Source organism: Acipenser ruthenus, chromosome 8 (assembly GCF_902713425.1).
Source record: "Acipenser ruthenus chromosome 8, fAciRut3.2 maternal haplotype, whole genome shotgun sequence".
In the NCBI taxonomy this organism is placed as follows: Eukaryota; Metazoa; Chordata; class Actinopteri; order Acipenseriformes; family Acipenseridae; genus Acipenser; species Acipenser ruthenus.
Window position 1 is genome coordinate 60,008,229 of NC_081196.1, and position 15,038 is coordinate 60,023,266.

The 15,038-nt window shown below is 38.9% G+C and overlaps 1 protein-coding gene across 8 annotated transcripts in view; it reads left to right on the forward strand.

Annotated features, from left to right (window-relative positions):
* Positions 1-15,038, forward strand: part of LOC117407216 (diacylglycerol kinase eta-like) — an 84,182-nt gene that overhangs the window by 49,699 nt on the left and 19,445 nt on the right. For all 8 annotated transcript variants that reach the window (XM_059029387.1, XM_059029388.1, XM_059029389.1 and 5 more), the window contains 10 exons: positions 6,871-6,977; positions 7,397-7,522; positions 8,231-8,333; positions 11,218-11,380; positions 11,558-11,666; positions 12,162-12,301; positions 12,790-12,874; positions 13,056-13,147; positions 13,384-13,483; positions 13,753-14,071. In XM_059029387.1, coding sequence (XP_058885370.1) covers positions 6,871-6,977; positions 7,397-7,522; positions 8,231-8,333; positions 11,218-11,380; positions 11,558-11,666; positions 12,162-12,301; positions 12,790-12,874; positions 13,056-13,147; positions 13,384-13,483; positions 13,753-14,071 — 1,344 coding nt within the window. The remainder of the gene's footprint in view (positions 1-6,870; positions 6,978-7,396; positions 7,523-8,230; positions 8,334-11,217; positions 11,381-11,557; positions 11,667-12,161; positions 12,302-12,789; positions 12,875-13,055; positions 13,148-13,383; positions 13,484-13,752; positions 14,072-15,038) is intronic.

Sequence of the window (15,038 nt, forward strand, 5' to 3'; positions counted from 1 at the left end):
ACATGCCTAAAAACATGAACAATGCAGTGGGTTATTGTTTTTTGGGTTGTTGGTTTATTGTGGTTAGATTTGTATGTCATTGGTATTTGTCTGTATATTTAAAATAAAATATAAAATTGATGAAAAAACTAAAGATACATTGGTAAGAGGTTGATGATACAAGTTTTAGGCTGGCTGCAGATCCAGAACTCTATAGAGCATTAACATAAACCCTTGTATTCCATTATAAACACAGTTAAACGCAATTAAGAAAAGAAAAGGTAGATTCTTGTTTAGGAGTATGTTTTTCTTACTTATCATATATATATATATATATATATATATATATATATATATATATATATATATATATATATATATATATATATATTTTTTTTTTTTTTTTTTTTTTTTTTTTACAGTATTTAACTATAAGTTCAGCTTTATTTTCATTATTGGTCAATAAAGACATTTGTCAAAAATGTACAGTTGTTCTTCTAAATGTGAGTATTTCAGACCGTGGCAATTGTGTTTTAAGCTGCAGTGGGGTTGGGTTATCACAAATGCCAATAAAACAGGAATAAGACTTCAGTAACACATCACATCCAGAAATATAACCCCCAACGCCTCTAACATGGAGAATCACGACTTGAATTGTTGAGAATGCAGTGTCGGCACATTATTATTTATGTTTTTAGTACAGGATGTCAGCTCAACAATATTGTGAAAACAACAAATGACTTTTCTGGTAAACCATCTCATTGTCTTGAGCAGTTAGGGAGCATTATGCATATTTCTCCTTGGCTGGCAGGTGCTTTTTGAGTTAGACTGGTAAATATTGTATTACTTGGATGGATATTGAAGTTGATATACATGGAGTTTAGCATCTTTTACTTACCATAAATCTATTGCTTCTGATCCAAATACTGTACAGAGTGATACGGTGATTAGCGCACTGCAGAAGATAATGGTTTACTGCCAGACAGATGCTGCTTTTTAGTGTCTGCTGAAAGCATTTATATTTTTCCTGTGCATTTATTATTTAAATGTGGTTGGTTTAAAAAATACTGGTACAACAAAAGCATCACATTTCTTATTGTACTTTATTACAGAAACAAAACAATGGGTTTGTGTCTTCTGTTTGTCATTGGTTAATTATTAAGATATACAGTAAGCTGTTTTACAATAATGTTCCATACAGTTTACACAAAGCACCCAGAGGGATATGAAAACGCAGTGGAAATTTGCCATATTTGGTTGCATCTAGTACGGTGTACACCATGAGACTGTGTCGGGCACTCCTGGGGGAATTCATGCTCATGGCTTTATTCAACCAGGATCCTTACATTGTAGATACAACAGCACTCCCAGCTGCTGAAACATGGCATTATTGATGCAAGTTATTATGTGTGCATCATTAATCTAAATCCAAATTATTATTTGTTTATTTAGCAGATGCCTTTATCCAAGGCGACTTACAGAGACTAGGGTGTGTGAACTATGCATCAGCTGCAGAGTCACTTACAACTACGTCTCACCCGAAAGACAGAGCACAAGGAGGTTAAGTGACTTGCTCAGGGTCACACAGTGAGTCAGTGGCTGAGGTGTGATTTGAACCGGGGACCTCCTGGTTACAAGCCCTTTTCTTTAACCACTGGACCACACAGCCTCCTACCAAAAAGTCCAATGGTCGAATTAATTCAACTTCTTGCCCATCACACGTCACACCTAATTTTCATTTGAATGTTTGGTAAATACAGGGCTGCACATTGTTACAGACGAAAGCCATTAGTTTTAGTTGTCAGATAGGAATGGCAACACTGACCACTGTAAAACTATATTTACACACAAGGCAGGTTTGGGAACTACAGGATTAAGTCACATTTTTTTGGAAAATAAAAATAAATTCTGTTTGATTTATTTGGCGGTTGGAATTGATGTTTTGATTCGGCTTTAATAAATAAATAAATATTCCTAATAATGTTGGTGATCAGTTTACGATTCCATCAATGTCATTTCTTTTTTTTTTTTTTTTATAAATTTAGTCGTTGCCAATTAGTTTTTATTATTTTCTCCCCAATTTGAAATGCCCAATTATTTTTAGGCTCAGCTCACCGCTACCACCCCTGCGCTGACTCGGGAGGGGCGAAGATGAACACACGCTGTCCTCCGAAGCGTGTGCCGTCAGCCGCCTGCTTCTTTACACTCTGCAGACTCACCGTGCAGCTGCCTCAGAGCTACAGCGTCGGAGGACAACGCATCTCTGGGCAGCTTACAGGCAAGCCTACAGGCGCCCGGCCAGACTACAAGGGTCGCTGGTGCATGGTGAGCCGAGGACACCCTGGCCGACCTAACCCTCCCTCCCCCCGGGCGACGCTCGGCCAATTGAGCGCCACCCCCTGGGAGCTCCCATCCTCGGTTGGCTGTTTAATAGCCTGGATTCGAACTCGCGACATCCAGGCTATCTAGCGAGTGCTTTTACTGGATGCGCCACTCGGGAGCCCTATCAATGTCATTTCTGCTGCAGATTCAAAAGATTGCTTACAAAATGTCACAAGTCCTGACCCGAGAGAAGTACAAAAGATTTTCATTTAGAGATCTAGTAAGGAGCTTGCTTTAATCCTGTAAGGGAAGCTGATTACTGTAAATCTGTTTGCATATTAGGGGTCTAACATGTGGACAAGGTGTCATGAGTTTTCTCACTCAGTTTGGATTAAAAAGTTGTCTCAAGCCTTTGTCTCTCCGTGCTTCCTGGCCACAGCTGCTGCCAGTATTTCCAGCACTGCCAATGGCTGACAGTGATGAAATCACAGAGGAGGGGAGGTACAATCACCCAGGCAGCTATGATGAAATGAAGACAAATTACCTTTTAAATAGTTGTATGTGTGTATTGTTTAGACATAAATCATTTATCTGCATCAATATTCTTTTTGTTTAATTAGTTTATCCTCGTGAAGGATTCATTTAGAGATGGAAGCCCTGGGATATGATTTTATGTTATCAAAAAATATATTTTTTAATTTAATATCTGTACATCCACACCAGGATGGCCCCCAAATTAGGCAATATCATGAGTCCCAAGCAGCCGAGTTGAATAAAATAACTGCACAACAGCCTTGCCGACATCACATATCAGCGTTAACATGTTCCCAGCTGGGATTTAGTCAACACCACAACAACAAACACAGAACAATGCCATCTGTCTCGGAGCACTTTAAAGAGATCATCCTGTATGCAAACCCTAGAAGCATATCCTAACCTCACACAAGGGTTTGTTCAGGGGATTCTGTTCTTTAAAAAAAAATGAGTTAAATTAAAGTTTGCGTTCAGTGTTCTGGGTGAGAAGCGAGGATGGCTGTTACTGTGCAGTAGGTTTGAGGTTACAGTATGCTGATTGTACAGGAAAGAAGATTTGGGATATAAGACTGTGTTGGACATATTGTATGCCCAGATAGGGAGGAGACTAAAGGGTCATTTATACTCAATATAAATTAATACAGAAATATAAACATCAGTTTCAGTTGAATGTGTGGAAATATGTTCAATAAATAAAACTGCTACTACTACAACTATAATGCTGCTGCTTATAATAATAATAATAATAATAATAATAATAATAATAATAATAATAATAATAATAATAATAATAATAATAATAATTTGTTTTTGTTAATTAGAACATTTTGACTATATTTCTAACAGATTTAAAATGACCGGAACCTGCAGTAAGAAAGTACAGAATGAATCTGTTAAAATGAATGCCCTTTGAAATTGCTGAGATTGAGATTGCTGAGATTTAGGTAATAAAGAATCAAATAGACAAGGTCACTAGACCTGTTAGAGACAGTACTCCTGTCATGTGAACTCATGCTGTCTTCCACAGGCAGACTCGCACCGCACTGCTTTATCCCCCATTATACCCTGGAAATATTTCTGAACAAAGGAACATTTATATTCTGGTATTGCTTACACTCCTACAGTCCATTAAACCAGTCTAACAAATTAAGCATAGAAACACTGGACAGCGGTGGCCATGTCTTCAAAGGCTTTTCTCCAGTCTTGAATTAAGGTAAAACACCTTTTCATTTTACAAAACTGGAAGCAAACAACTGACTTCTGTATTTCAAGTTCTCTTAAGCACTCTCAAGGGCTTGGTGTCGCGTTTTGTAACATTAACGTTTGTGTCTAGAAACTATGAACAGTTGTAAAAGCAGGGTTTGTTGGAGTTAAGTCAGACAGCCTCATCTAACACATGCAGAGTTATATGTTTATATTACTATAAAGAACAGGTACCAGTCCCTCGAGTGAAGATAATAATCAAATGCTTGTGCTCTTCAAGCAGCAGACATTTTCTGTTTGTGTAAAAACAAGAATGTGTATGTGTAAAATATCTGTATAACTGTGCAGAACAAACCCAATCATGTGTGTTAATATTGTGATAGTACTTTATTTATTTCTGTATTTATTTATTACATTCCAACTCCCTCACAGATGCCATTCTTGCCATTCCTCAGCAACAAAATAGTTCAAGTCAAAAAACATCATTATTCAGATACTTCACTGGCATTTAGTCATTTTGCTTTTCCAGTTCAAAAGATGCATTTAGGAAAGTGCTTGAAGCAGATAGATAACCCCTAACTCTGGCCTTAACATTGCTAATGAAGGGGCAATGTATGTGTTGGTACACATTCCCAAATATTTGGAAGATGAAGGTACTTTAACACTGACTTGTCAAACTAATTTTGTTTCTAAACATGATTACTACTAAAAGGGTCTTTGCCTGTGTGTTCGCAAATATATAGTTCTCTTGATAGCCAGTGAGTGGGTGTTTTGGGTTGAAAGCTTTGTTGCAACAGTCTGCAATTGTGCATGTTTCGTTCCCCCACGCACACATTTTCAAATTATAGCCAGATTGTAAGAGTAAAAAGCTTACCTGGAAACAAACCAACGTCCATCCATCTATGCTGTAAAATGGCCAATGATTATAAACATTTTTTAAATGTACGAATGAAAATATTTCACCTAGGATGAAATGTGATTTTACTGATTTAAATGAACTATCAAAATGCCTTTAACACATGAGTGGCTCTGTGGAAATCTTGACTGTGCTGGAATCTGAAAAGCATTTGAACTTTTCACTTTAACCCTTTCCGTGTTAATGGGCACCAATGGGCACGGCAGGAGGATTAAGACAGAGGTTTCCGGAGCTCAGTTGATATTCTGAACTGTTTGTGTCTGCGATGGAGTCTCTTCAGGAAAGAGTTAAAGAGATGTCATTCACACTCGATCAAGTTTACTGCTCTGCAAATGGCAAATAATTAGAGATTCCAAACAATGCAGTGGAGGCTTATTATTGCAGAGGCCGGGCATCAGATCAATCAAACGCTTAATTCTTATTCTAGCTTGAGTCGGAGGAACATTCTTAATTTGATTAAAGGAGCAATTGAATTTACTCAAGGAAATCAACAGACTAACTGGCAGAGTTTAATTTATTAAAATCACTAAGAGGAGGGGAAGGGGCTAGAATTGCATGCCCTTGCTGAGAAACGGCACAGAAAACTACGTCAGCTGTAAACCATGAAATGTTTGGGATTGAGATAGAGCATTTCATTGGTAATTGGACCATTGTGTTTCCATGGAGGCGCCTGAGCTATTAGGTTTTTTTCTTCCCTTCATCACCTTCTTCAGAAAGTATCAGTTAATGCACCATTCTGTGTTGATGAATGCATTTGAGGCAAAACATGAAACAGACTGGAACTAAAACAGAGCAACTTGGCATTTAATGTCCCTTTACAATTTCAGGAATTTAGCAGGCATTCAGAATGAATCTTTTTGCAATTAAGAAATTATTATTTAATTTATTTTATTTTATTGTGTAAGGTGCTTTCACCTGGATTCAGGAGCTGTTCTTCAGTTCTTGTTTGGATCAAGTTTCCTTTTGTTTTGCTGGCAATACACTTGCTGTGGACTAGGTGGTGCTGGCACTCACTAATATAAAGACACTTCAGGCTGATTTAGCCTACATTCCATATATGCAGGCAACTTCCTGAACTCACTCAAAACTCCCTAAAACAAACTGATCAAAAAAACTAAAGAAAAAAGAAAGTATGAGTAAAAACAACAAGAAACACCCAAAATGACTGCAAATGCCATAAAAGTGTCCGGGGACAAACCAACTAAGTAATAGTTCCACTCTGTGCCAGCTGAGAGAAGCTTTGATTCCCAGACCACAGGTGTGCTTTAATCTGCATAGTTTATAAAAGTCACCAGGATGTGATGAGAGAAACAGAAATGCATGAATCCAAAAAGCTTGGGGAGTTGATTCTGTACGCTTTGAATAGCAGCAGGATAAAGAATTTAAACATTTAAATTAGATTTTTTGCTGGAATGTAAATGAGTGTTAATGAGTATTATCAACGTGTTATATTTCCCCGAGCGAGAGGAACCGTGTAGGGAAATGCAATGCCTTCTCACACAGGCAAATGTGTCAGTGTGAGCGATAGCTGGATCTTTCGTAGTCCTTCAGAATATCTAGCTTCCTTGACAAGTGAACTTTGCTTTTCGCATTTATTTAAAAAACTTAACGCACCAGAAATGTTTCTATTGCAATGAATCATCTGTTCCATTAAGTTCCCCCTGCCTTGGTGCTGCATAAGCTGACCAGGATAATGATTTGGAATACTGGGTTCACAACAGCAGGGATGAAAAAAAAAATAAGGTCAGGTTTGGGGGTGGGGGTGGGGGGCACATTGTTAAAAGCTATCTTGTTTTAAGATCAAGAAGTGACAATCAAACCTGCATCAAAGATCACTTGAGTGGTTGTCAGGAGCAGGTTTGACTTGGACTGGATTGGACTGGATTCAAAGTGTCCTCTCCGATTCTGTCTTCCAGTGTGCAAGTTCAAGGCACATAAGAGATGTGCAGTCAGGGCCACCAACAACTGCAAGTGGACAACGCTGGCCTCCATAGGAAAAGACATTATTGAGGATGAGGATGGGGTAAGGCACTTTGTAACACTTCACCCGCTTTGAATATTCATGTGATTTAATAAGGAATTGGGGCAGAAAACGCTTGTGTTTTTATTGCGTAATGCCCTGAAATGGGATAATGTAGCAATAAGACTGCAAGTGATTATGAGTGGCGTGACATTGGAAATGGAAATAAGAGGTTCCGGAATGTGATCATATTGCATGTGCTTTGCATCTTTGTTTACTGGTTTTGTTTTAGTTATTTATTTTATTTTTAGGTCACAAAGCTGTCTCTCTAAGCAGGTGTCACCCTTAAACTGAGATTATTATGGAGCCCAAGAATATGGAAGATGATAAAATGGAGGGAAAAGGGCCCTAGAAATGACTAAAATAGAAAAAACAGTAAAAAGAAAAAAGATGACTGTCGACCTTTTTTTTTTTCTTTGCAGATTGCAATGCCACATCAGTGGCTGGAAGGTAACCTCCCCGTTAGTGCCAAGTGTGCTGTGTGTGACAAGACATGTGGCAGTGTTCTCAGGCTGCAGGACAGGCGCTGCCTGTGGTGTAAAGCCATGGTAAGGATGACGAGACTTGTGCCACACATTGCAGGGTATCTGGCAACTTGCCTTCCCTTGTTACATGCTGCTTCAACAGTCATGCTGCAACTCAGAGGATTTCTTCTGTGGGTTATTCACTAGAGAGGTGAATAGTAAATGCAATACATACTGAAGTAGAGTGTTTCTAGTTAATTGTACATTGTACATGCTGTACTGTCACTAAGTCACTATTTTCAGTATTTCACTGTTTTATGTCTAAGACAGATAACAGGATATCAAGATAGCACTATAGTTTGATTTCACTATAGTTTGAGGTGGAGATACAGTAATGCCCCAGGCAGTGATCAAGTACCAGCATTTTTTTTTTTGTCACTGTGAGTTTTAGGTCACAGCATGGCCATGCTTAGTTTTAAGACTCTAATTGCTGAATTCTTTGCTGAGAGATATTTAGGAATGTATTTCCATGGTTCCAATTAGCTAAGCTTTTACCCCAGAGACTAATTAGCACTAGTCTGATTTTAGCTGGCTCATCTCTGGCCTCTCAAGTGCAGAGACTCATTCTAGCAGTTGTTTCAGGACTGGGATTGAGTTGGCTGCTGCTCAGGTTAACTTGAGTTACATTCTTGACAGTCATTGATTTGTTTCAGGTTTATTTGGATGTTGTTGTTCTTGTAATTCTTTTATTTTTTCACAGTTCTGTTTTGTTCTCAATATTTTTTTTGTCAGGTGCACACTGCCTGTAAAGACCTGTACCCCCGAAAGTGCCCGCTTGGGCAGTGCAAAGTGTCCATCATTCCACCGACTGCCCTCAACAGCATTGACTCGGACGGTAGGTAGCTTGTGTGGACTGTCACTTGTACTGTGCTGTTGCTCACAGTATTGAACAGCGGCTGCTTTAATGCACAATTCACCATGCAATGAAAAGTCATCCAGTGCTATATAAATATCTGTTGCCACAAAAGGCATTGCTAATGTTTGCTGGACAAGAAACCGTTGAGAAAACAGTTGGATGTTGCCATGGAAACCCCCCCCCCCCCCCACAAAAAAAAAAAAAACAACACTATTCTGTTTTCTAAATTGGTAATTATGGGCGCTCTGCATATTTCCTTTAAAACCTTTACTTTGCTGTTATATAAATACCACTTCAGGCCCGACGTTACTTTTATTTAATTACCATAAAGCAAGACTAGCAGTCAGAGCTGCCCAAACATTCTCACTGAGCTGAACACTGAGGCAGCATTTATACACTTTACCATAGCTGTTTGCTCAGTCAACTGGCAGCTTATTACGGCTGGAGAATAAAAACGAAAACTACTGTGACTGATATGGGTTTTAAATTCATAGCCTCTGCCTATGAGTTAGCAATTAAATACTACCCGTTCTGTGTCGTGGAAAGAAGATAGCTACCTAAAAATGTTTCAAGAAGATAAACAGAAATCTTGTTTGCAGTCACCATTTGCAGGACCTTTGTCCTTTTCAGGTGTAATTAGTAAGTAAAAGGCTGTGGGTTTGTAGCGGAATGGTATGTAAATGGATGTTGACAGTCTCCTTTTGAAAATGCATCGTTTAAGCCTCCAGCCATGGTTGCAGTGCTATTTGCACTAACATTAATAAATTACATAAATAAACCCAAACCATCAGTTTAGGTACAGGAGCCCCGATACACTCCTATTATGTTTTGAAATTCAGAACAGGTATTTCAATAGAAAACCTCTCACACAGCAGGGTTTGAAATTCAGAACAGGTATTTCAATAGAAAACCTCACACACGGCAGGGTTTGAAATTCAGAACAGGTATTTCAATAGAAAACCTCTCACACAGCAGGGTTTGAAATTCAGAACAGGTATTTCAATAGAAAACCTCTCACACGGCAGGGTTTGAAATTCAGAACAGGTATTTCAATAGAAAACCTCACACACAGCAGGGTTTGAAATTCAGAACAGGTATTTCAATAGAAAACCTCTCACACAGCAGGGTTTGAAATTCAGAACAGGTATTTCAATAGAAAACCTCTCACACAGCAGGGTTTGAAATTCAGAACAGGTATTTCAATAGAAAACCTCTCACACGGCAGGGTTTGAAATTCAGAACAGGTATTTCAATAGAAAACCTCTCACACAGCAGGGTTTGAAATTCAGAACAGGTATTTCAATAGAAAACCTCACACACGGCAGGGTTTGAAATTCAGAACAGGTATTTCAATAGAAAACCTCTCACACAGCAGGGTTTGAAATTCAGAACAGGTATTTCAATAGAAAACCTCACACACGGCAGGGTTTGAAATTCAGAACAGGTATTTCAATAGAAAACCTCTCACACAGCAGGGTTTGAAATTCAGAACAGGTATTTCAATAGAAAACCTCTCACACAGCAGGGTTTGAAATTCAGAACAGGTATTTCAATAGAAAACCTCACACACGGCAGGGTTTGAAATTCAGAACAGGTATTTCAATAGAAAACCTCACACACGGCAGGGTTTGAAATTCAGAACAGGTATTTCAATAGAAAACCTCTCACACGGCAGGGTTTGAAATTCAGAACAGGTATTTCAATAGAAAACCTCTCACACGGCAGGTTGACAGCTGAAGAAGTCCTCATGTGTTGCAGGGGGTCTAATATAATGCTCCCAGCAGTGGCTAATCTCAATACAGCCGCTTCTCATTTCACAAGCTCATGTGTGTTTCATTTTCATTTGTTTTTAATGTTAGTGTTTTTTTAGAAACCATTCCACTTAAAACCACCAGGAGGCAGTCCCAGTCAGGGAAGGCACTGGTATTAGTGCAGGGGTGCTGGGATAGCAGGACACAACTCAATATTTATTCACAGCCGAGTTTGGTTTGTTTTTTTTGTAATGCTAATGAAATCTGTAACATTTTGTAAATATCATCATTCTAGCTTTGCAGTTTAACATATGCCTCATTAGCATGTATCAATGAACTGCATCAATAATGGCTTTTTCCAGGAGAACATTTTTATGATGCTAACATTTCATTTTCAGATAGCTTATTGCCACCAGCTGCTTAAGGCTTGTTTCAGTAAAAGGTCACCATGAAAACCCATCTGGAGGACCAGACCCATTATTAAAAAAACAAACAATGAAAGACATATACTAAGTACTTGTCACAACTTGTTTAAAAAGCAGCAACACTTTTAGTTGTCACAAGATAAAAGTGTGCTGATATAATCACAATGGTTGTGTCTTAACCCACTGTTTAACCCATTAAGTACCAAATTCGTTTCTTTGAAAAAATCAGACCACAAGCTGTATTGGTGGAATTTGATACATTACATTTAGACTTCACTTTTGCCTGTAATACAATTAAAGTAAGTTATCATAACAATATAGTTAAAGAAAACATTTAAATTACAGGTAGATGCCAGTTAAAAATGCTCCAAAAGATTACAAAGTAGCCTGTCCTCAAATCATTTGACACAGGCTAGGAATAGAACTTATTACAACATGCCCACCACAGCTCTGCTCCATATAAACATATTACTAACAATGTGACTAACCACCCCATACGACTATCTCTGTAATCTAAAGTAATATAAATATCATAATCGTCCCAACACTATTTTTAACCTGTGCTGCTATTGTGTTATGATGTTTTAAAATGTGCATTTGCAGCCGTGGCATGGCAGGGGTTATGTATGTCTCTGACAGAAATACATTTCCTCTTGTTTTGATTTGTTTTCTCTTTCTTTGCAACAGGCTTCTGGAAAGCAACCTGCCCTCCATCTTGTGCCAGTCCTCTGCTAGTCTTTGTTAACTCCAAGAGCGGAGACAATCAGGGTGTGAAGTTCCTGCGCAGGTTCAAACAGTTACTCAACCCTGCTCAGGTGTTTGATTTAGTGAACGGAGGCCCTCATTTAGGGTAAGTCTTTTCATTCCTTCTTTCAATGTGTATATATATATATATATATATATACTGTTTTTATTTATTCATATGATTTAGTTTTCATTTTCACTGCAAACATTCTAATATGCTTGTTTCATTTTAAGCAGTCCATGTCTGCAGTTCCCATTCTAATAGCATTACTCTTTTCTGCAGTTTACGCTTGTTTCAGAAATTTGACAATTTCCGAATCCTAGTGTGTGGAGGTGATGGAAGTGTTGGCTGGGTTCTGTCTGAAATTGACAAGCTAAACCTTCACAAACAGGTTGGTAATTTGTTTGCTGCTTCAGGTCCATGTTTGATCGTGTGGAACTGTATCTAATTATCTGAATAAAACTGTCAGGACCTCCTGGAAATAAGATATATAATAGGTTAAACACTTTTACAAATATTCTGTCTTCTTTGTCACCTAAGAAATTGAGTATTCTTGACATTGACTCATAGATTTGTGTGATTGGTTTATTGTACAATTTGTTTCCATGAAATCCACTCTCTTACACACAGTAAACTGCTGGTCATCAATATCCAGATCTGTGATACTGAATGAAGTGTGCCTGTTGTGCATTACACCAGTTTTTAGAAATGTTTCTTACAGAATTGTAAAATTAGGATTTTGGGTATATAACAAAATCAATCTTATTAAGCACTGGTGTGTTTCCCATAAGTAACTTCATTTGTATTGAAATATAACTTGTAACCCAATAAGTCTTGAACATTTTGTCAAATCTATGAAACATGAATTTTCCCTGTGGTGTTCCAGTGCCAGCTGGGAGTGTTGCCCTTGGGTACTGGGAACGACCTCGCCCGCGTCCTTGGCTGGGGAGCATCATGTGACGACGACACACAGCTTCCTCAAATCCTGGAGAAGCTAGAGCGAGCCAGCACAAAGATGCTCGACAGGTACGCAGAAGATATCCCAATCCCACACAGTTATCTTACAGCAGCTCTTTCATTCTAAACTGTTCAAGCTGCCTATAATAGAAGAGCTGATCCAAATCACTGAAGCTAAAGGGTCATGCAAAAATCTTGGGGCACTCTTGCCTGTTATAGACGGGCCAGTTGAGATCTTCTGGAGAACTTCTGTGTTTAACAAGTCCACCAAGCCTTCTTGCATGGATATGTTTTTAGAACATAAGAAGAGTGTATAGCTAGTGGAGGCCATCAAAGCTTGTCTGGTTCCTTGTAGCTGATTGATCCCAGAACTCAGTCAAGTTGATTCTTATCACATTTTGTTTGTTTGTTTCTTTTTTAAACTAGACAAGAGCATTGATTGTCTACTAGGTAACCATTCTAAGTTCACATAGAAGGCAGATTATTGAGCCCACCATTCTATAAAACATCCTGTTGAAATATTTCTTGAGGGATGTTTTTTATATATACATTTACAGATGGAGTATAATGACATATGAAATAAAAATACCTCCAAAGCAGAGCTATCCGCTTACTCCAGAGGAAGAATCTGAGGAATGTGAAGTAAGTGTACAAGTGGAAAAATATGCAAAAAAAAAAAATTGAAATGTTAAAAATACATATAAAGCGTGGTTGGTGTTGTTGTGTTTATTGTTATTTATTTATCATTTTTATTTTAAAAATAGGCCAAGTCAGTGTGCTTCTATTAAACCAATACAATCAGCAAGTAACTTTGTTCACACAGCTTCAGATTTCGTCTTATGAAGATTCGGTCGCTGCCCATCTCACAAAGATCCTTAACTCTGACCAGCACTCCGTCGTCATATCATCTGCAAAGTGAGTCTTGCAATTCCGGAGGACGGGCTCTCCGTTTGTTACACAATAAGATGCCGTCATGAAAACAGTCCTTTCAATTAGCATGTATGTAAAGCAACTTTCACATGCTGCAGAGCGTGGGGTAGAGTCAACTGGGAGGCCATGTACCAACGAGTGATAGCAGGGTTTCAATCCACATGGGGCTGAATGGAGAGATTATTTACAGTCCGGAATTAACCCTTTTCTCTTTCCTTCAGGGTTTTATGTGAAACTGTCAAGGACTTTGTTGCCAAAGTAGGCAAATCCTATGAGAAAACAACAGAGAACACCAATGAGGCTGAAGCCATGTCCATGAAAGTAAGCTTTCAGCAATAAATCAAAATGCCTATGTTTTTTCACGGATGAGTATAAATGCTTATTGAATTAAGCTTTTTAAATAGAGCTTCTTTGTGAATCACCTTTTCAGCTTCTCAACTGATCCAGAGCAAAACGCTTTAGAGCTGAAATAACCAATTGACTTTGACCTAGAATCAAACCCTTAGGGATCTGTTTCAGATGGAGGAGCAGCTCGACATTCCTGAGACGTAATACCATTAAGTTTGAAAAAAGCTTCTTTTATTTTCCAGTGTGAAGTATTGAATGAGAAGCTGGACTCCCTGCTTCGGACTCTAAACACCGAGGTCAAGGCCACGGCCCGCCCACCCCATAGCACCCCACCAATCGTAGAGGAGGAAGGCGAGGAGGAGGAGGAGCTAGAGGAGGAGGAGGAGGAGGCAGAGGAGGAGGAGCTGAGTGAGGAGTCGCTGACCGAGTTGAAGAAGCTGGAAGAAAATCTCACCGAAAAGCCGTCCCCGCATACATTCTTCAAACCGAGAGAGCAGCTCATGCTGCGAGCCAACAGCCTGAAAAAAGCAGTGAGGCAAATCATAGAGCAGACGGAAAAAGGTGCGCTATTGAAAACAAAAAACTTGTGCTGTAAAAACATTCTCTTCCTGTCTACTGCCACTTGTTTAAGCAATACAGCTTATTGTTCACACATTGTATTGATTTATTTAATTATTTTGGGGTGGGGGGGTGCTTTTGTGGATAAATAACAGTAATAAATGTGGTAATAAAGGCTCAAACTGGTTTTGCGTGCAGCTGTTGTTAAGTCGATGAACATAATATTGAGGATAATTCCTTCCAGTGCAGTGTGTGGTTCAGAAGATCCTGTACTGTGATCCAAGACGTGGGATGCTGGCAGTGAAGGTCACCAGTATAATAGCTGAGAAAGTAAAGAACTTTTCCTATGCACAGTCAAGGCCTGCAGATGAGCTCTAAGTTAAGCAGACTGTGGGGACTTCTTTGGGAGTAAAGAACTGAAGTAATGGGAAGTTTGGATTTGTCAGAAGCTGGCTAACGCTTGCTGGTTTTCCTGTGGGGCTGAATGGTCTCCTGGGTTGAATGATGTTAGGTTTGTGCACAGGAACCTGTAGGAAGGACAGACAAGGACAATGTGAGAGCAAGCTTGTGGGCAGAGGTCTGTTGATCCAGCATGACAACATCGAACCAAAAATCTGCTCACGTTGCCCACTTTGTGACTCCAAAAAAGAAGATCAGTGATGGATTGACCCCTCCACCTTGATTCTCAGCCCTGCTAATCAGACAGGAGCTGATGCATATAAGTTCTTAAAGTGTTTGCTGAGGAATTGTACTGGTTTGACTAGTGGTTTTGTTGCACAAATTGATTTTTTGGCAGTGAACTATTGCAACGATTAATGTTGTTAAGTAGGATTATTGTGAATGCACTGCATTCTGGAGATGCTCACAGAGGTATCATTAAACCTGTATTTAAGAAGTGCAGCAGGTGTTTAGAGTATAAGACTAAAAGCCACAATCCATTGGATTTAAATTCCAGGTCAGCCAAAGTGAA